The 23,138-nt window shown below is 38.2% G+C and overlaps 1 protein-coding gene across 6 annotated transcripts in view; it reads right to left on the reverse strand.

Annotated features, from left to right (window-relative positions):
* dennd1a (DENN/MADD domain containing 1A) overlaps positions 1-23,138 on the reverse strand; it is a 523,293-nt gene that overhangs the window by 30,469 nt on the left and 469,686 nt on the right. For 3 of the 6 annotated variants that reach the window (XM_043720136.1, XM_043720139.1, XM_043720141.1), the window contains one exon: positions 5,117-5,176. The exons of 2 other annotated variants lie outside the window; for them this stretch is intronic. In XM_043720136.1, the coding sequence (XP_043576071.1) occupies positions 5,117-5,176 (60 nt within the window). Of the gene's footprint in view, positions 1-5,116; positions 5,218-23,138 lie in introns of those variants that run through there. One more of the 6 variants, XM_043720142.1, reaches the window with a different exon arrangement.

A 23,138-nucleotide genomic window follows, 5' to 3' on the forward strand; every position in this document is an offset into this window, starting at 1 on the left:
CAATACAAAGCCTTATTTCTCAATGAGCAGAAGCTTATGCACGGGCTAAGAGTGCCACAAAACAGAGAGAAAACACAAATCTGATTTAGATTCAGCTGAAACACAGAACAGCTTTAAATAGGTGATATCATAGCATAAAAGTCTTAGAACCAATATTTTTGGATGTTATCACCTAATACAGTTGCTATTTAAAGACAATTAAGAAAAGCTAATAAGTAGCATGTGGTGCTGCTGGGCTGAAACACATTCAGGAATATCATCCAAATTGCCAAAAATGCAAAGACATTGCAAAAAAAAAACAATGTTTAGTACTATAGCAGTCTATAAAATACATATCATATACTTTAAATGATGATTCAAGTAATTCTGAAAATGGCGTTACAGGAGCATGCCTCTTTTATTCTTACCGTCTTCCCCACTCCTCCTACCCACCCCCCCACATCTCACCCCCACCACCCCATGTGCTTCAGTCTTTTCACATAAGTGTTCAAATATCCAGGATTCAACCAGCTGCTTCTTTTACAATGTCTCAAACCAGTGGCACTGCGCTATTCAAAAGGGTACGCATTGTTTTTATCCCTCCCCCCTCCAAGGTGGTACCTCCCACTCATGAGCCTTGCTGGAACATGACTTCACAATCACAGTGGTGTGAAGATGCTGTGTTGCTGGCTTCTTTTGTGGCTCATTTTGTTCACTTGCTGTTTTGTCTACCAGATGCCCTTAACTAGTTTCAGTTTAGGAATTAGAACAGATAGTAAGAGGGTGACAGAGACACAAAATGTAAAGTAATGTCAGTTTTTAAATATATTAAGTAGTTTCACTTAAGTCTTTTTTTGCCATATAACCTATTGCAGCTGGTTTAAAACCATTAAAGAGCAACTTCTGATTAATGAGCTCAACGTGAAGAAGTAAAGATTCCACAGATGTTACTTTTGGGAATTGCTGTATTAGGAACTTGGGAAATTATTTAAAATAAGTGCAAGGAACCTAAAAGTCCAAAGGGGTTTCAAATTTACTGATCTGAATGTTGGCTACATTGACCATTTCCATTTAAGGCTAGAAATGTAAAATCATAGACAATCTATGAAATTACAAATTTCATCAAGCAATAGTTTTAGGATATTTACATTAGCACTTTTAACATTCACCTTATATGCAAAAGATATGTGAGCAATATTCAATCAATTTGCAGAAAAAGTCCAATTCTACACTAATGTTCCCCAATTTAAAAAGAAACAACAAAAGAAATTAAATGAAGCATTCACGGATTTAACTCTCTGTAGAATACAACAAAAGTTTAGCAGTGAGGGGGGTTGGTGTTCAAACCATGACCTCAGTGTAGCCAGTGATACTGAAGTAAGAGGTTAGGAAAGGTCAGTCTGTGAACTTGCTGAGGAGGGGGCCAGGCCCCAGACAAAGCTGCCCTTCTGCACAATGGAGACAGCTTAAGCATGTGAACCCGTTGGTAGGAACAGAAGGATTAAGTTTGTGGCAAGTTTGCCTGAACTTGCAACAGGGAGAAACATGGGGGAAAAGAACAACAGAGCTAATTAGCAGAGCTGAGCTGTCAGACCGCAGCTGAATGGCTCAGTGCCAACAAACAAAAGGAGAGGCCTGGCAATCAGCAGGATCGATGGAAAAGACTGCTTCATTAGGGATGATAGAACGAAGAAGGGAAAAAAGAAAAAAGGCTGTTTAATTAAGCTCGAGTTGGAAGGTGATGCGTGAAGCTTGCCTGTCATCGTGCTGCTAATACTTTCACCTTTCCGCCAGAGCTTTGAAAAGCCAGCGATTACCCCACTAGTGTCAGCAACACTAGATATATCTGGGGAGAAATGCAGAAAAGGATTGGAGCCATAGCCTAAAGGGACTTCAGTGGAAAGTCAAAAAAAAGATTCCCTAGTGTTCTGAACCTGACAAATCCAACTGGGCAAAGCTGAATTTGCTTTAGACCCAACTGCTCACATTTAATCATTAAACATAAAATTCAAGCTTATGTTCAAAACAGCAGCTCTACAATGCATGCAACAACATAATAATGTGCCACTTTCATAAATGAATTTGTACTTACGCAGGGTAAAACAGTGGTGATTAACTACAGCTGGACAATTACTAAATCCATAATCACAAGGCACCAACCTTTTTATCTGAAATATGATAAATATAGTTTGGTAAAATGTGATGTTAATTGTTTAGCTTGTGCAGGGCGTTGCACCATATAGTATAGCACTATACTTCACTGGTTTATGTCAAGATTATGCAAACCCTGTAAATGTAAAATGCTGGCAGCATCAATGAACAATGAGTCCTTTTTGACAAGTAATGTAAACTAAGTAACACACCATGGTCAGCTGGGATTTGATATATTCAGTGGAATCTTTAAATGCTGATAAGATACAATAGGAATTTAAAAAAAAATTCAAAAATGCAAATGAAATTTACTTCTAAAAAGGAAACATATTAGCAAAACCTGGATGGAACTAAGGAGGAAGAGAATTCACTCTAACTGTTCCTGAAATGTCACTGGAGGGTTACTGCACGCACAGTATTAAGCGCTGAATGATAAATTTATAATTAATTAACAACCATAACAGGTATTAAATTTCTACACCCTGTCCTCATTTTGACAAAGCAAAGTAAATTTTAGGTGTTTTTGGTAACAGAAACTATATTCCAAATCAGTTATATCTGATGAATTATAAAATTATAGGCATAACTGATTAACTCTTGATGCTCACAGTAGTCAAGCTGAAGGAAGAAAAGTGAATGCAATGTTCACATCAATGTGGACTGTGTTTCAACCTTGAAATTCAAACTTTTTTGTCTGGGTAAGCCACACATCTTGTTTAAGCTTATACCGACACTCAGTATCTCTCTCGCATTTGGTAAAAGTGCGTGTGCAACAGCAGTTATTAATTGGAGACATGACACACAGACAAATGCTGAACTAGAAATAAAGAAAATGGCAAGATCTGGATACAGTGAAGTAGTCAGCTATTTCTGGTGGCACTACCAAGAGTTAATCTGTTACATTTAAGTAATGGATTTAAATGTATTAAATAAAACCAAACTTGCATTCTTCTCACCGTAAGTCAGAGGCCCATCAAAACTGTACATAGTTTCAATTTTCAGGCCTGCTGACATAACACACAAAGATAGAATTGTATACAATGGAACCTTGATTATCTGAATACCAGATTATCCAGCAAGATCGCAAGGTCCCGCTGATTGGCTAAACTGTGTTATCCGGCATTTGATTATCTGGAATGCGATTAACTGAATGAATACTCTTCATCCGTGTCCTTTGGATAATTGAGGTTCCCCTGTACTTGTTTGAAACCAACCTTGCCACAAATGGTACTGTATCTGTGTTGCAGCCATGGATTCCAACCCTCATATCATATGCAATAATTGTAATGTTTCTTATGTGATGCAATGGCAGGGCAGAAGAATAGTCTTTGCTTTGTTGCGATATGATGATTAGGGTTGGCAGATTGTGAAGATACAATGCTGGCTAAGGGACTAGAGCAAACAGTAAAAATATCAATGATAATGATGCCTCTTATACTGAGAACAGTGTCCATTAATTTCTCTTTAATTGATGGTATTTTGGTTTGGCTTTTCTTTTCAAATCAAATCTCAGCTAATATTTGTGCAACCATCCTTTTGGTTCTTTGGATTAGCAGCAAACTGCAGAGTCCAGGGCAGAAGGTCAAACATGTCCCCATCCCAGTCAGCTATTACGCTTGGTTCCCTATTGCTACAGCTAATGGGTCTGCAGAAATTGTGTGCATTACTTGTGACTTCTAAGCTAAGTATCACACACTTCTTAAATGATTCTCAAAGGCAATATTATTCTAAAGCAGGTTATTACATTAAATACAAAATCAATATTAAAATTGCTGATACATTATTGACATGATTGTCTTTTTTTTAAATTCCACTTAGAATACTGGCTTTTGGTTATGCATCTGAATGGTTCAAATGACGTTGGAATTATATTTGAGTAATGCTGATTTTTGGGATCCAAATAATAAATCATAAAACATTCATGAAGACAATTAAGAGGAAGCATTGAAATGAACAGTGTTTCCTTAAATTTACGTGTTGCGTCCATCATTTAAATTGTGTAACAGTACACAAGTTTCCCATTTACAATTCCCGCGAGCTGATAAACGCTATTTTTTGGGGTCAGATAATTTCTATATTTCTTACTCATTTGATTGTGTGCCATTCTATAGTTGAGAAACTGACAGATGACCTGCTCCCAAACCTCTACTTACACCATTCTCTACCAACATGACATTCCTTTCTTTCTGTGAAGAATAATTTAACCTCCACTGTCCAATAATACTGATATAGGGAGCTCTTTGAGTGGAAGAATCATGGCTGCCAATATTTGTCCTGGCATTCTGAGACAGTGCACTATGTTTGAAAAGTCATGTACTACTTCACCAATATCAACTGCAAATTTTCAACATGGTCATCTGAGGTTGCACCATTCACTTCTGTCAGGTTACAGAATGGTCAGGTTACAGAATGAGCTTTCCAAAATTCTGAACATTGAGAAATCTGAAAATATCATAGAACACTTGCAAAGAATATGCCCAGAAAATGCCCCTTGAAATGTGCCACATGCATATTGCAGCTTGGAGCCCTTTAAGAGCACAGCACACTGTCTAAATATTGAAAGTTAAAGAACAAATATGTACTTAGTGAAAAGGTTAGACCACCTCTGAGCTGGTATTACATGCATGTTTTCCGTGTACAAACGAAAGTGCCAAATCTAAGCATGCAGTTGAGGTTAAAACCTATATCCAGACATTAGCGTTCTAGTGGTGTTACCCAGGATTCCTATGAAAACGTAAATGCGCAACATTTTTGCCACAGCTTTAACCTAATGCCAATTATAACTAAATCATCATACATAAGAAGAATTAGGAAATAGATGAAGAATCAAGCAAAGTTCACACCTGTCTGAGAGAAAACTGAATAAGATCCAATCCCTGGCTATAGGACCAGATAGCACAAACTGAAGAAAAGGGTAAGTAATCAGCAAAGCAACATAGATGGTGTTAAATGTAATTAAGGAGACACACAGCTTCTGTCTACTCACGGGCAAAGTAGCACTGTTTATCTTTGGAGGTGGTGGGCGAGGTGGAGGGACTCTCTCAGGCTGTATCAAAGTGGAAACTTAAACATCAGAACAGAAGCATCCTTCAATTCAATTAAAATAAAAACAAACATAGCAAGCAACTTATAAAATAACACAAGCATAGAAATTTGCACATGTTGTGAGTTCATTATGCCAGATATGTGTATTCATATCAAGAACTTGATCTGACATAATGGGCTCTGGCTATAACAAACTTTTACATATTTTTAAATAATTTATCCTGTACCAACTTTCGCAAAAGCATTATTTTTAATTATGAAGCATGAGAAAAGAATAAAGAACCTAACAGTCAAAACCCACAGCAAAAAGTCTTACATACATATACATAATTTTGTAAGACATGTCACTTCCATGTAAAGCTGCAGAGCTTCACAATTATTTTTATTCAAATCACGAGTACAGTACTCAAATTAAGTAGCTCTGGCAGACATTATGACTTAAATCCATTTAGGTCTGTGCGAATAAAGATTGAAATGAACTGAATTTATTTGGATTTTGTTCTCTCTCTATGATACTCATAACCTGGTTTGTCAATTGTAATGTCGCTATGTTGGAGATGACATCCAATATTCAAATGAGAGAAGCTTGGCGCTATAATAGAACATGCTGGCTTTCCTTATTAAAATTAATGAAATTGAAAAGCTCTCCTTAAATGTATTTTGAGTATATTGTGTTTTGTATTGTTTCCTCATTTGTGAGTTCACTCAAGGTTGGCCAGACAAGTTGACTGTGTGTTTGTGTTAGGTGACCATTCCTTTGGGGGCAAGCAGAAAGTTTTCCATCAAGAAATGTAGTCTTCCCATAAAATGTGAACCTGTTTACATGCCTCAGCGTTTTACCATTGAGTATTCTCAAGACTAAGACAGATGTTAAGTCATTTAGGGAATCAAGACCCATGGGGTGTAAAACTGGAGAGAGGAGTTATTGAATGTCCGATCAGCCATGATCTTATCGAAAGGCGGAAAATACCTGATGGGCTGAATGGTCTACTTCTGCTTCTATGTCTTGTAGTCTTTCTATGGACAATGCAAGAATTGCACTATCTCCATCTTCACAAAGGCAGCATGGGTCAATGCTCCTAATCACATAAATTTCGCAATCATTTTTCTCTTTCCTCTCCACTTTTATCCCTGGTTACTCTTCAATATGGACACACTTAACCCATTTCTTTTCATGTCTTCCAAAATATTTTTCACGTTTAGCAGCTTCCAAATTTCAAGTGTCTTTTCCCTGATTTGTCATGATAAAGTCAACAACATAAATGTTAAAAAGCAGGTTTAACTCAGGTTCGTGCTAAAAGTAGAAGGTCAACTTTCAGATTCCATGCAGCTCATTTTTAGTGTGTACAGACTGAATGATTCAAGTTTAAAGAAAGTCATCAGTTGGTCTGTAGGGCTAATTAAAAACTTCGAAAATATAGCTTCACACCAGGTATGCATTTTAACACAGTGTGACTTCACACTTTGAGTGTCAAATCACTGACTTAATTTTCAAGTTATGCTGCATCTTCAGTCAATGAAAATTTGGGCACGGTAAGATAGATGTAGAACCTTACACTATTGGAGTTTGACCTCAATAGCCCTACTGATACACTAGATAATACTGGAGGGGGGTGCATTGGTAACAACTAATGATACAATGGGAACCTTTCCTAATATCCAGGCCAACATTTGTCTTCCAGCTAATACCATTAAAGAGTCACTAATTAAGCAGTTTGCTTGAAGTTACTGTATTTGAAATGCAAATATGACTGCTATACCCAGACACACAAGAGTTTTCTATTGGAAAATTTAAAAACAATATCAATAAAATATAAACTTTCGCAATGAACACTTGACTATCACAATAAGCGATCATTAAATTCCAATTCATACTGTGACCAATTGTACATTTTCCCAATATAATTATCATTCACTAGGTTGAATCATGACTTTTTAAAAGCAAATTCTTTAACCCAATGTCTTTTCTAAATAACTGACTAAAAACAAACCATTTGAAGTTGAAAAAAAAATCAAAATTTAATTTCAAAATAACCACAAAATAGAATCGAAGATGATCTGAAGAATAAATGATTAACTGAGGGAAGGGATGAGACCGTTCTTCCTGAGAATGTCTAGTTTTAAATTTCTCAAAGAGTACGGTGTCCTTCACTGCTCCCAAATATTAGTTAACCTTCTCTGCTAGTAGCAATCCAGAGAGCTTTTTTAAAAAACAGGTGGAAATACAATTTTCACACAGTCATTTAGCTTCGCAGGAAATGAAGCATAAGTTTACTGGAAGAATGGTTTGAGATTTATTTACCCCCCAGCAATGCTTTGGGACTTCATCCACAAACTGCACAGGGTCAGATTTCATCTGGATTTAATAAAATCCTTCGAGGACAAAGCTATATTTTGGATATAAAATTGCTAATAAGATTTTTTCCTTAGTTCCGTCTTTTCAAATGTCCTGAGGCTCTGTGATTCTGTAGGCTTTTTTTCTGGTTTCTAAACTCAGTATTAGGAATATGCAAAGAATCATTTATTTCATTTACGTGACAGAAATGATACCATGTCATATATTTCAAGCAACATTTTAATTAATTGTTACAATGAGCAGCTTACCAATAAAACCTGAAGAAAAAAAAGTCTATTCTTAGTGATGCTTGAAAGGGTTTATTAGTAATCTGCCTCAGCCTATGCATCACGGTCACTGCAGTAGTGCCAAATAACAGCCCTAATAGCAAAGAGATTCAGCCAAGTGTGTTATAATAAAACAAAAGTCAAGACTTATTTAAGATCATTCAGACTTCCGAAACAATGAAAATTAAGTTCAGCTATATGTTATAGATCTGCCTTGGGTTTTACTTCATTATGCCTGTCAGTGCAACAGTCAGAAGAAATTTAGACTTGAAGCTTAATTTGTTCAGAAACATCCATTATTTGCTTAGGAGTACAGAACTACTAAGATATTGAGGAATTACAACAAATAATACATACATAGCTGTCAATGTGGAAATAGAGTTTACATTCACTATAAACAGACTTAGCGATTTATACACAGTGATGTATGTTTTAGGAAATGTGTATGAGAAGTGATGCTAGAAGAGAATAATTATCTATATTATATTTATTAGTTCCTTTTTTTAATGTCTTTAAGGTCTTTGAGTTATTCAACACATTTCTTTTGCTTCCAGCCAATACCAATTCATGGAATACAAGTAACTTACAGCTCTCTGATTAACCTTCTGCAACCTGCACCCCTTAGAAATGCAAAACAATTGTCGAACATAGATCTCTGCCTCTAGTCTTTCCCCTCACTTCATGGGAAAATGCTTGGCATTCATTTGAAATGTAGTTGCTGGCTACTAAATGACATGGGTATTCTCTGAACCAATACATAAATTTACTTTGCAATAATACAGCCCTAAATGATGCCTGTAAAACTGGTTTAGCAAATTCTCTGGCATGGGCACAATTGTGCTCATGGTAAAGATAGTATGGTGTGCTAAACTTGATCATAGAAATCTATTAATCTAAGGGTGGAAGGTTCTTCAAATGCCCTTCAAATAATACTCAAGAATACAGGGAGGAACTAAGTACTACTACCATCATGAGAGTAGTAGTATTAGACAAACCAATGGGACTAAAGTTAGATAAGTCCCCTAACCCTGATTACTTGTACCCTGGGATCCTAAAAGAGGTACGACAGGATTGGAAAACTGCCAAGTGACACCTGTATTCAAAAAGAGTGGCAAACAAAAACTGGGTAACAATAGGTGATTAGCCTGACATCTACGGTTAGAAAACATTGCAATCAATTATTAAGGAAGTATAGCAGAACATCTGGAAAACCATAACCTAATGAAGCAGTCAGCTTGGCTTCATGAAAGGGAAATCATGTCTGACTAATTTATTGGAGATTTTTGAGGAAATCTCAACCAGAGTGGATAGAAGGGAACCAGTACATGTGTGTTTGAACTTCCAGAAGGCATTCAACAAGGTACCTCACAAAAGCTAAAGTTAAAAGATAAGAGCCCTATGTTGGAGGTACTACAGAGAATGGCAAGGATAGAGAACTGGCCCATGGGCAGGACACAAATAAGGGTTTTTTTTTCAGGTTGGTTACCTGTGATCAGTGGGGCTCCACAGAAAATAATGCTGAGACCACAACTGTTTACAATATATATTCATGATGGAGGAAGGAAGTGAACGTACTGCAACCAAATTTGCAGACAGCAAAAACAGGTGGAAAGCAGGTTGCCAGAGGGATGGAAACAACTTACAAAGAGATTCTGATAAGTTAAGTAAGTGGTCAAAAAGTTGGCAAATGGAGTATAATGTGGAAAAATGTGAAGTTGTTCATTTTGGAAGGGACAAAAGAACAGAGTATAATTTAAATGAAGAACTACTGCAGAAAGCTGCAACACAAAAAGGGTCTGGGGAGGGGGGGATACTTGTACACGAAACACGGAAAGCTAGCATGGCAGATTATCAGGTACAAAAACAGAATGTTGCCCCTTATTTCAAGGGGTTGGAGTATAAGAGTAGGGAAATCTTACTGCAACTGTACAAGGTGCTGTTGAGAACTTACCTGGAGTAATGTAAACAGTTTCTGTCTCCTTATCTAAGAAAAGATATTATTTCATTGTAGACAGCTCAGAGAAGGTTCACAGGGATGATCCCAAGTATACAGAGATTGCCTATAGAAAGATTAAACAGACCAGGATTCTATCCATTGGAGTTTAAAAGAATGAGTGCTGATCTATTGAAACATGCACAATTCTTAAGGGGCTTGAGGGGGCAAATGCTGAGAGAATGTTTTCCCTCATATGAGAGTCTACAATCAGAGGGCACAGTCTCAGCATTAAGGGATACTAATCTAAGACTGAGACTTCCATTTTTCCAGAGAGTTGTCTTTGAAACTCTTTGACATAGAGACTTGTGGGGGCAGAGTCCTTGCGCATATTTAAGGCTGAGATAGATTGTTAATCAGTAGGAGAATCAAGGGTTATGGGAAAGGAAGGAAAGTGGATGGGAAGAATGTCAGTCAGATCAGCCATGTTGAATTGTGGAACAGGTTTGAAGATCTGAACAGCCTACTCCTGTTCCTATTTCTTATGGTCTTAATGAGCTACTGGTACAGGAGAGATTTGCACAGAGTGTGCAAGCCAATCACTCAAAATCTGATGAAGTGGCAGCTCTTCAAGAACTGTTGGTTGGCATAAAAGTTAAGACATGACAGGGCAGAAAAGGGTGCAATTGCTCAGAGGGGAACAATAGGGGTAGGCAACAATGTTTCTCTTGATAGTGAAAATTTATAAGTTTTGCTGTAGAAGATACACCAAGACAAGTTGGCTCTTTTTGATTTGAAACTCAGGCGGTGGTAAGTGCACACATCAGTTGACTGCATGGAAGTCAGCACTTAAAACAGAGGTGCTGAAAACAGATCTCCTAGAATATGTCCAAAACACTTGTGGAAGGAGCCTATGAATGGATGTCCCTATGTATTGACTGGCACAACCAAAAATGTCTCAGAAGGTGCAGCTCCCATATTCAAAAGGTCCCTCAATTTATCCCTCATTTCAATTGTTCAGTGAGTTCAAAATCACTCTGTGCTCACCTCATCGCACATTATGATTTTCAAGGGGAAACGTCACAGGCTCCCAAGTGAGAAAGGCATTTTCAATTATTGAAGGCAAGTACTGGTTAACAAAGGCTATAAAGAGTAATAGGCTATTGTCTCCTGCCAGTTTGCTTGATTGCCTCAGGAGCTGGAGGAATTTTCCAGTATGTTTCCTGAGTTAGCAGTATTTTTTCCCTCTGGTTGTTTTCCACTCTTAGGAGATTATGCAGTTAGGGTTGGATAGATTTTTTTCCGATTCCTGTACGTTTGTGTGTCAAATTGAAAATAATGAAGTAAAATACTGATGGGGAAACATCCCTGAAATGCAAAAGAAAACCCAACAAGGCAACATGTAATAAAGAGTCTATACACATTTACTAAGGAATAAAACACTTAAGTCAGTGTAAACCTTGCCCAATTTTTATGCACGAAACAAGTTCTGAGAGCAGAGCCTTGTTCAAAGATGTACAATGTAGGAAAAGGACCCTTGTTTGCCAAAATAACTGGAATTAACTGCACTCAGTTATTTATGTGCCAATGGTACAGCAAATTCAGCAACTACACATGAGCTTAAACTCAAATATCCAAAGGTTGCTATCAAGGTCGTGTCACTCCAGTATTAGCTTTGCAAAAACAGGATCTGCCTGCCTCACCAGTGAAATGCATAAAGTTGCTGGCATTTGAACAGTAAATATGAACTAAACTCGTCTAAGTATCATTTTGATAGGTATTATTGACTGCCAAAATTAACTTTTCTGGTATGAAAATTTCATGTTATAAAGTGTAAAGTCAGTTTCCTTCAAATTTTAATTGTTAGACATTTTAAAAATATGAAATTTAAATTGTTCTTAAATCATGTCCCCCTCTTGATCCAGTTTTTAACTTTCCCTCCATTTATCTCTATTTGTGTACCTGATTTAACATTGAATCCTAGTATTCCAATTGACACATCCTATGTAGTTCTGGTTAGGCAGGTAGACAGTTGCTTGTTCTATTCACCAAGGTGCCCTAGTTTCTTCATGTGTTATCAATTCTTACTTTCATAAACATGTCACACAAATAATTTAAACATCTAAACATAAAGGCAAGTCTAACTAATGACTAACATATCTGAAGCCCTCTCTACAGCCAGTAAATTGCTTTATTTTTCTAGTTCTTCAAGGATAAAAATTAACCACACCATGGCTGGTTAGAAGGTGACATTTATTGACTCAAGACACAGAGTCATGCACCATAGAGTCATAGAGATGTACATCATTGAAACAGACCCTTCGGTCCAACCCGTCCATGCCGACCAGATATCAACCCAATCTAGTCCCACCTGCCAGCACCCGGCCCTTTTCCACCCAAACCCTTCCGATTCATATTCCCATCTAAATGCCTCTTTTTTGTTGCAATTGTACCAGCCTCCACCACTTCCTCTGGCAGCACATTCCATACACGTACCACCCTCTAAGTGAAAACGTTGCCCCTTATGTCTCTTTTGTATCTTTCCCCTCTCACCCTAAACCTATGCCCTTTAGTTCTGTATCCCCCAACCCCAGGAAAAAGACTTGGTCTATTTATCCTATCCATACCCCTCATAATTTTGCAAACCTCTATGGAAGTCACCCCTCAGCCTCCGACACTCCAGGGAAAACAGCCCCAGCCTGTTCAGCCTCTCCCTATAGCTCAAATCCTCCAACCCTAGCAACATCCTTGTAAATCTTTTCTGAACCCTTTCAAGTTTCACAACAGCTTTCCAATAGGAAGGAGACCAGAATTGCATGCAATATTCCAACAGTGGCCTAACCAATGTCCTGTACAGCCGCAACATGACCTCCCAACTCCTGTACTCAGTACTCTGACCAATAAAGGAAAGCATACCAAACGCCTTCTTCACTATCCTATCTACCTGCGACTCCACTTTCAAGGAGCTATGAACCTGCACTCCAAGGTCTCTTTGTTCAGCAACACTCTCTAGGACCTTACCATTAATGTGTATAAGTCCTGCTGTAATTATACCAGCCTCTGGCAACTCATTCCATACATGCACCACCCTGGAACTCTCATCATAGATGACGCTGATTACAATGAAGGAACCCCACCCCATTGTAGTTGTTGGCAAGTTTAAGTCTCTTGAGCTCTTTCCATTCATCATCTATTCTTTAGGTCACGGGTTCTCTCTTGCACCTTGGTCTTGTTTTCTCTTGCTTGAGTTTTGGTAGAGCTGCCAGTTCAAGAACGTCTTGCATTTGTGGTCTAGGAGATCCTGGATCTTCCAATTGTACTCGTCGAACCAGTTTTGGGGTTTCTTGATCATGACGCCAAGCATTTTCATGGAGGTGCTGATGATAGGTGGCTTTTAGGGTGGAAAAGGCCTGTAGGCATTTTCTGGCTCTGGAAGGTTGGTCATGATCAGGTTGGCTGTGAGGCGACGCCCAACTAAGTCTTTCTTCTCAGGGTCTTTGAGTCCAGCAATGTCGAGTCTCCTGCAACAGAGGTTTTCCTGCCTCTGTCAGTTTGGGGTCAGGTTGATGGAGATAGTAAAGCAGATTAGTCAGTGGTTAGCCCAACAGTTGTTGGCTCTAATCATGGTGCGGGTGATATGGACATGTTAGTGGTCCCTCGCTTGAATGGTGATATTGTATTAGGTGCCATTGCTTAATTTAAAAATATCAAAGGGATCCAATAAGACTGGCTCCAATGAAATACACTGTGTACATTTTCCTGATAATAACCCCCAATTTGTTTTTCCGCATCATATTTGCTTGACACTTCATTTCTTTTCTTGTCATTTAACTTTAATTTGCTTACATACAATCGATTGACTCCAAGAACTGGGAAGATATCCATTTGCTGGTCCTTGTTTTAGCTCAGTGAGCTGAAGATATATTTGCAACCGATAGAGGATGAATTGTCAAATCCAGTTCAAAACTTTTGACTTCCTTAAGATCCAGTATCTCACATAGTGGCCTGCTCAGAACAGATGACAAATCTATCATCCCTTGTCTGTTGACTTAAATATTGAATGCATTTCTCTTCCTTCAGCTGAAGGTTTTAAGCTGGACCCTGGATGGACTAACTGTGAGTCTTTAAAAAAGCTAATTATCAATGAATTGTTATCAGTGTATGGGATTATTACAGAATGCACCTGCAATGTATCCCACTTGTATTGGTTAGTTAGTCAAATACTTGCTGTCAGCATGAATAAATCACCTTACTTCACTTTTTACTGAAAATTTTTTAATTAGTATTTGACAAATGCTTTTTCATGCAAAAAAAATATACATCAGCAATAACAGATAAATAGGTCAACATTGTTTTTTCTTCAGACTTAATCTATGAATGTCAAAAACTCAGAACATGCAACTAACCAATTTGTACCGACTACACAGTAATCTTCTAATATCTGTTTGACAGGAATGACATTTTCCACTGCTTAGGACAGAAATCCTGTGACATTTTTATTCATGGTAGCGTATGCCCTTGTAATGATCAGCTCTGGCCGATCTGCTTACTGCAGCAGCCCCGGAGCCCTCTGAGAACAAATAAGCAGTGGAGGTGCCAGCAGTCCAACCTCCTTATTAAACAGCACCAGGCTCCTAACGAAGTCCAACTGTTGGAAATTCAGAACGTAAAACCCTCAAGGGCACCTCTGGCACATGACTGCTTGCATAATTTTTAACTTCTCAAGAACTAGGCAGCTGATGACCTAGCATTTCCAATCTAAGGTAAGATCCATTGCTACTAAGTTTACATTTGATGCAATAGTGGAGACTGTATTTTAAGAATCAATGAAGAAAATGTCACGTTCATGAATAATTGACTTTTTGAAAAGTCAGTCTTCCAAATTTTATACCTTACTAAGTTACACAAAAAAACTGGTATTTCAAACAGTAATCTGTAATAAGTTATATTAAAAGCACAGAGTATGATTTCTAAACTTTTTCTCTTGGGTATTGATGGTACATTGTGCAATAGAGTAGCTTACAGATTGCCAAGTTCACTCTACAGTTTTCTGGTGGTCAGTGCACTTAAACATGGATAGAGATTTGAGCCATGACATCTGCATAGAATATTTCTATTGAATTTATTCTGCACTCAATTTTTTTGTCTTCAAAAGAGGTGTGGGAAACCATTAAAGCTCTGTTCTACAGGATTAGGAACACATGACTTTTATTTATGCAAAGTCAAGCCTTTGTTAGAAACTCTTAAAATGTACCAAAGAATACATGTGTTTTTAAATAGTGGGAACAAGCTAAATGCAGATCCAGAATCTCGACAAATATTATGGGATAAATTTCTGTCTGGGCACACTTCACAACCAAACCATATTTGGAATAAGCTGCCAGTAGCAGTCACCTCACCAGTGAAAATGTGCCGCTGAGATTCAGGAAAGGGGTTGCAATGGGAAAATGTTGCAAGGGAAATTGCAAGGACGTGGAGTTGAGGATGGGTTTGGAGATTGGGGACATGAACTATTTGGAAACATACAAACAAAAATGATTTGCCTGTGATAATGGTCACAAAAGAATACTGATAAGGAACCACACAGTAGGCTACTTAATAAGAACTCACAGTATATCGGCATGGATAGAGTAGTGGCTAGCTACTAGAAGACAGAGAGTTGAATACTTTAGGATGGCAAGCCATAGGGACCAGTGCCAGGACTGTAAGTATTTATAATATATCTTAATAATTTGGATGAGGAAAGTGTCTATACTAAAACCAAGTTTGCCAATGACACGAAAATAGTTGGGAAGGCAAATGGTGAGGAAGAACAACGAGTTTGCAGAGGTTAAACAAATGGGCAAAACAAATGTGAGGTTATGTACTTAGGCAGGAAGAATAGAGAGGTAATATTATTTAAATGGAGAAACACTGCAGAAAGCTATGAATCCAAGTTCAGCAGGTAATAGGAAAGGCATACGGAATGTTGGCATTTAAAGGGATTTTAAGGAATTTAAAGGAGGGAGGTTTTGCGAAAACTATACAAGGCACTAGTCAAGGATACAGCTGGAACACAATGAACAGTTTTGGACATCTTATCTAAGGAAAGATACATTGACATTGGAGGCAGTCCACAAAAAGGTTCACTAGGTTAATACCTAATATGAAGAGAGGTTGAGTAGATTGGGCATATATGTTGGAATACAGAGAAATGAGAGGTGACTGTATTGAAAAGTACAAAATTTTTTAGGGAATTTGACAGCATAGATAGAGAGAGTTTTTTTTGACTTGTGAGAGAGTCTTGAACCAGAGGGTATTATTTTAGAAAGAGAGGTTCCAGATTTAAGAAAGCGATGAGGAAGAATTTCTTCTCTTAGAGGTTGGCGATTTTGATTAAATTTTTATTACAGATGACTGTTGAAGTGTGTCATTAAATGTACTCAAAGCTGAGGTAGACAGCTTTTTAATCAGCGAGGGAATTTAAGGTTATTGGGAAAGTCAGGAAACTGGAGTTGAAGATTATCAGATCGGCCATTAATTTCACTGAATGGCAGAGTAGACTCAATGGGCTGATTGGCTCATGCCTGCTCCTATGTCTTATGGTTTTATTATAGTCACTTGCTCTAAGTGGTAACAAATTTTGTAGAAGATTCTTTTAATAATCTTTAGATACTTCATTATTTTTTAAGTATTCAATCATGGGTTGTATTGCTCACAATTACCACATTTTTTTGTCAGTTCCTAACTGCTTTTAAGCATGAACCAAGGAGTTAAGCCTTTTAAGTAGCTATCTGTGATGTCAATAGAAAAGAGACCTATGACGGGTAATTTGGTATGCTTTGCAGCTGTATTCCACTTGAAAAATAGGTGCATTCCAAAAAGCCAATCATCACGGATGAAAAAAGCCAGCAGACTTCGTGGGCCAAAGGGCCTATTCCTGTACTGTGCTGTAGTGTATTATATATCAGTTGTTGGTCAGAGAGCTGTTAAGCTAATGACTATGATCAGATCTTGGATAGTAAATAGACATTTTTTACTTGTGCATGTGATTTGGTGAACCAGTATTTATTGTCCATCTTTAATTAACCCTGGGAAGCTGCTAGTGAATTACCATCTTCATCTTGAACTGTTGCAGTCCATGTAGCGTAGAGAGAGTGTTCCAGGACTTTGACATAGCAGAAGAGGCAAATGAAATCTAGAGATTATTACAATGCATTAATGTATTGGAGGATTGAACTAATGTCACATTTAAAGAGATTTTACTAGTATCATCTCAACCTCTACAACTGACTTAATCTGTCATGAATAAAAATCACAGAATGTCCAATCTAAGCAATGGACAACATTGTTCCTGTCAAAAATCTGGTTGGATATATTCTAATCCATGCAAAAGAATATACAGAAACTCCTCGTCATTTCCCATAGAGCAGCTGATAGCTTCCAGAAGTTTAAGTGAAATTCTCACCATTATTCTGGTGCTTTGACAACCTTAAGACTGTATTAATGCACAAAGCCTTTTTTAAAATTATACTTAATTGCCCCATTGTTACAACAGCTCTGAGAATTTGCACCCGCACATACTTTTGTTCAGAAAGCTAGGTTTGAATATCATTCATATAGGATATTTCATTTTTAACTGATGAAACACATTATAGGTTAGAACAATTTCCCAGCATGAGGGAACTCTTAATAGGGTCCCTATAGTACTCCTTTGCTTCTTTCTGGGTGACCAGAAATGCTGGTTTGAAAAAACTGAAGGTGAAGGGAGATGGAAAATGTCTCGTTCAGTTATGCAGGCATCCAATGTGCCCATAATCAATATCTAAGTACTTAGTGCATGTGGTCAGTCAAAAATATTGAGTGCTGACTTGAAGACCATAATTCTACAAGAAAACTATTTTCATGTCAAGTATAAAACTGAAGACGACAAGCAAAGCAATATTTCAAAAGCTTCCAATCCATCACAGGGTTGTTTGTGTCAGTGGTTGTTGAGCTGAAGGATATTTTGTACTCTTTTGGAGGTTACATATTTGATATATCATGGCAACTAGGTCCATTTAATCATGGGAGAAGCCAAACATCATTCTCCTGGAGCAGAAGCCTCTTGCAGTTAGGTTGGAGGCCACAACAGGCCCACGGGCAGAACGCACCCACTTGTAGCAGCATGTAAATTAGGATCATCATTGAACCAACTGACACTAATTATTCCCGAGCTCACCAAACTTTTGTCCTGATTTAGGGGTTACATAGAAGCAGCATAGCTCCTACTGAGTTTGCCAGTAACCTTGTAGGAGGTAGCCAATCTTCAAAGATACTTAGTGTTCAATCAGGGACCTTTATTGGATAAGAAAGTGGCATCTTAAAATGAACCCTACCTGGCTTGCTTCTAACCCCCATCTGCCTTCTGTCTTATGACCCCTTTCCCATGGCCCCATTCTGCACCGACTCACACGTGGTCTCGGTCCCTCTGTGATCCTAGGCCTCTCCCTGTTTCAGTACCAGTAGCAGCTACTGCTCAGGAGTATAGTACCAGGAGAAGGTCATTCATCCAGTGGAATCAGCTCCTCCATTTAATTAAATCATGGCTGATTATTTATCTCAAAGCACTTGCCCGAATCACCTCTATATCCTGTGATGTCATTAGTCTCCCGGAATCCAATTTCTGTCTTGAACATGCTCAATCATTGAGCTTCCTCAGCTCGCTGGGGTATAAAATGCCAAAGATTTATCACCTGAGTGAAGAAATTCCTCTAAAATGACCTACCCCTTATTCTGAGATTATGTCCCCTGGTTTTAAAATCACCACTCGGGGAAACATTCCAACTACGTACAAACTTCTTATAGAGCATGACAACATCTAGGTTTTAATGGTGCTCCTGCCATTCTTCAAAATTCCAAAGAACATAGGCCCGGTTCCCTCTATTTCCCTTCATCAAACAATCCCAGCATTCCGAGATTGGCCTGGTGAAATTCAGCTGCCTTCCTTCTATGGCAAGTAAAGCCTTGCTGAGGAGAAGGCATTAAAACTGTGCATAATACTCCATGTGCAGGCGCACCAAGTCTCTATATAACTGTCAGAAGATACCTTTACTTCTGTTCTCAAATCCCCTTGTGACGTAGGCCAACCTTGTGATTACTTTCCTTATTGATTGTTACACAAACATTCCAGCTTTTAGTGGCTCCTGAACAAGGACGCCCAGGCCCTTTCAGACACCAACATTTCCCAAGCTTTCACCACTGAAGATATATTGGACTGGGTTTTACAAGGAGTGGCAACCTCACTCAGACTGTCCCTCCAGCCCTTCTTTTTGTGAAAGTAGACAGTTTAGTATTTCGGACAGGAGATTCTAATCAGAAGTACAACACTAATTCCAGTCTGACAGCACTTGCATCGCGCAGAACTATTGGGAAAGGCAAACCGTGCCCCCCTTTTCAAAACAGTCAGCTGCTGTATCCTGACATTTGAACATCAAGAATCACAGACAACCACTCTGTCAGTTGCTGTCAAACATTAAGTACGTAATGTATGAGTTTAGGGTCCCAGGAAGGGGAGGAAAGAGGCAGAGAGATCAAGTCTGCAGCGTGAGAAGGGAGATATCAGCTTGGGTTCAGAGCAAATGACAGATGGTGTCTAGGGATGTCACATAAAGATCTGGGGGAGGTAGTTGGGTGTTTGAGAGGGAAGTTTGGATCAATTGAACAATACAGGAGTGAGACTGCATATTTAATTGTCTAATGTTTCCTGAGTAACACTTACTTAATTTGAATGAACACCTCTGAATTCTATAATTTAAACGGAGACTTTTGGAAGGCGTAGGCAAATTGACTAGTGGAATCTTTAATCTCCCAAGCAATAACTTCTGAGTCTGCTATGGAGGAGATTCCTCAGGGTTTCCACGTTCAATTCCCATCAAACCACTATTTGGCCATTGAAAAATCCAGACTATCATGCTTTCTGTTTTTCCTATCAGGCTTTTCTGTTTTTCCTTCCAAAGTGACTAACTTCATACTAATTCATAGTATATTCCAATGCCCATGTTCTTGTCCATTCTCATAGTTTGTCCAAGTACTCATGAAATCGCCCTATATCTTCTTTATGACCTTCATTCCCACCTAGTTTTCTGGCCTCAGCAAATTCAGAATTATTATAATTGACTCCCACATCCAAATCATTTATATAAACTGTGAACAGCTATGGCCATAGCACTGATCCTAGTGGTACTTCACTAGTAACAGCCTGCCAACCTGAGAATGATCTGTTTATTCCTACTCTCTGCTTTCTGTTAACTAAATCTCAATCAATATTAGTGCATCACCACTACTCCCATGTACTCTAATTCTGGTTATTAATCACATGTGTGGAACCTTATTTAAAGCTTTCTGAAATTCCAAATACACCCATAATAGAAAGTTCAAAAAACAACAAGTTTGTCAAACAGAATTCCCTTTTATAAATCCATGTTAATCCAATTTTACCAATAATTTCTGTGTGTCCAGTTTATAATCAATTGTAACATTTTTCTCAGTACATCTGTCAAACTAAAAGTCTGTAGTTCTCCACATTTTCAGTCTCTCTATTCTAAAATACTGAGGTCACGTTTGGTACATTTTGTCCTCAGGAACCTTTCTCAAATCTATAGAATTTTCAAAGGTAATTACCAATCGACTATCCTAAGCCACCTCCTTCAAAACAATCCGCTGGTGTGGGAGATTTATCAACTTTCAAACCAGTTAACTTTTTAAGCACTGTATCTTTACTAACAACAATTTCTTTTAATGTCTCAATTTCACAAATCACTTGCCCCCCTAGCATTTTTGGGCAATTTTCTGTATCTGTCTCTGTGGAGACAGACACAAAGCAATTGTTTAGCTTCTCTGCCTATTCTCCAATATAAATTCTCTTGCTTCCACCTGTAACAGGCCAACAGTTCCCCTGCTTCCACCTGTAACGGACCTACAGTTCCCCTGCTTCCACCTGTAATGGACCTACAGTTCCCCTGCTTTCACCTGTAATAGACCTACAGTTCCCCTGCTTCCACCTGTAACGGACCTACAGTTCCCCTGCTTCCACCTGTAACGGACCTACAGTTCCCCTGCTTCCACCTGTAACGGACCTACAGTTCCCCTGCTTTCACCTGTAATAGACCTACAGTTCCCCTGCTTCCACCTGTAACGGACCTACAGTTCCCCTGCTTCCACCTGTAACGGACCTACAGTTCCCCTGCTTCCACCTGTAATAGACCTACAGTTCCCCTGCTTCCACCTGTAACGGACCTACAGTTCCCCTGCTTCCACCTGTAACGGACCTACAGTTCCCCTGCTTTCACCTGTAATAGACCTACAGTTCCCCTGCTTTCACCTGTAATAAACCTACAGTTCTCCTCGCAAATATTTTCTTTTTCACATCCCTAAAGATGATTTTACAGTTCACCTTTAGGTTCCTCACAAGATTGCATATATGCTTTCCTTCAATTGTACAAGTTTTTTTGTTCATCCATTGCTGTGTTCTAAATTGTTCCCGATCCTCAGGCTTACAATGTTTTCTTAAATCCTTATTAGCCACTTCTTTTGTTCAGTTCTTTAATTTCTTTTCTTAGCCATGGTTGAATGTTGCTTCCCACTGGATGTTTGTGCCTTCGATAATGCAGACCATACATAGTTCTTCTTTAAATACCAGCTATTGCTCATCTCTTGCTAAACCTTTTAGTGTATTTTTCCAATCTACCAATTGCCCGTATGTTTATAGTTTCCTTCTTCAGACTGAAGACCTTAGTTTCAGAATAAACCACAAGTTGTTCTGCTATAATGTAACAGTGTGTTCCTCTGTGACCTCGTGCTATGGGAAACTGCTATAGAATTGCACTGTAGAAGATCGCACAATGGAAAACCCACTATACTCATTCAGCAGAAAGATTGGGTAACGCAAACAACATCCACAATTCATCAATTGTGTTATAGTCAATTCATGTGTTTTCGAAGAACTATCTGTACATCACATTCAAACTTAATACCAAATTATATAATATTATAGTCACTGTTTCCTAAAGATTCCTTTACAGCCAAATTATTAATTAGCTCTTTTTGATTATTATTTCATTTACATCACAATCTCTAGAATAGGCCGATACCTTGTGGCTCTATCGACGTACTGTTCCAAAAACACATCACATGTCAACTCCATGAATTCATCCTTCCCTGCATTAATGCTGGTTAGGCTTATCCAGACTATGTCAACCAAAGTCATTCATTACTATTTTATTACCTAGATTAAAGGCAACTTCATGTCCAACATTACTCTACGGTTTAGTGGCCTATAAACAACTCTCACCAATGTTGGCTGCATCTTGCTATTTCTTAGCTCCACAAAAATTGATTCTGTATCTTGATCCTTAGATCTAAAGCTTCTATTTTACTTATGTTGTCCCTTTTTAAAAGCATTACTCCATGGCAGCTGATGGAATTTGAATTCAATACAGATTGAATTTTTAAAAAAATGCTAGTCTAATACTGACCATGTCAAATTGTAATAAAATCCTAGTTGGTTTAATAATGTTCTTTGGGGAAGGAAATCTGCCATTCTGACCTGGTCTGGCCCACATACACATATACGTTTGTGGGGTGAATTTGTACTTGCAGAGTTCCATTGTACTTTGCTCAAAAACTGCACGAATTCATGTAAGACTTTGTTATCTCACTTTTTAGATTAGAATAAATATTAATGGCACAGACAGCAGCACACAGGGGGCTAACACCTTCAACATATTGTCTAGCTAACACCAATTGTTACAGTTAACCTGAGAATGCAACTTTTAAAAAAAGGTTTTATGATTTACACATGAACGAAGTGAAACTATCATGGTATTCGAACAGATGAAAGACTCAACAAACAGTCAAGGTATTTTTCAATGTATAATTTTGGTTACATCACACTGTAAACTTTTGCTATAAATTCAGTGTCTTACAATCATGTACTCCACAACCACCTGATGAAGGAATGGCGCTCCGAAAGCTAGTGCTTCCAATTAAACCCATTGGACTATAACCTGGTGTTGTGTGATTTTTAACTTTGTCCACCCCAGTCCAACACTGGCATCTCCATATCTTAAGCAGATGTTCACTGTAGCCACTTCTCAAAAGTAACAATTTGCAAACGATAGATCAACATGCTGCTCTGATCACTTGTTCTTTGCCCTTCAAAATAAGGCCAAAATCAAAAAGGGTCAGGGAAATCTACAGCTTTCATTCCAAAAATAGTGGAAGGCAAAATGTCAACTACTATTTTTAAAAGATCATTACAGTCAATTATTTAAATACAACTCTGTGTCACCAATGCTTAGAACGGTTCAAATTTAAAATTCTTGCCATCAATTCCCTCCACGACCCTCCTCAGCTTACCCCTGCCAACTTCATTGAGCTTTACAACCCT

This window comes from Chiloscyllium plagiosum, chromosome 30, assembly GCF_004010195.1.
Source record: "Chiloscyllium plagiosum isolate BGI_BamShark_2017 chromosome 30, ASM401019v2, whole genome shotgun sequence".
Classification (NCBI taxonomy): domain Eukaryota; kingdom Metazoa; phylum Chordata; class Chondrichthyes; order Orectolobiformes; family Hemiscylliidae; genus Chiloscyllium; species Chiloscyllium plagiosum.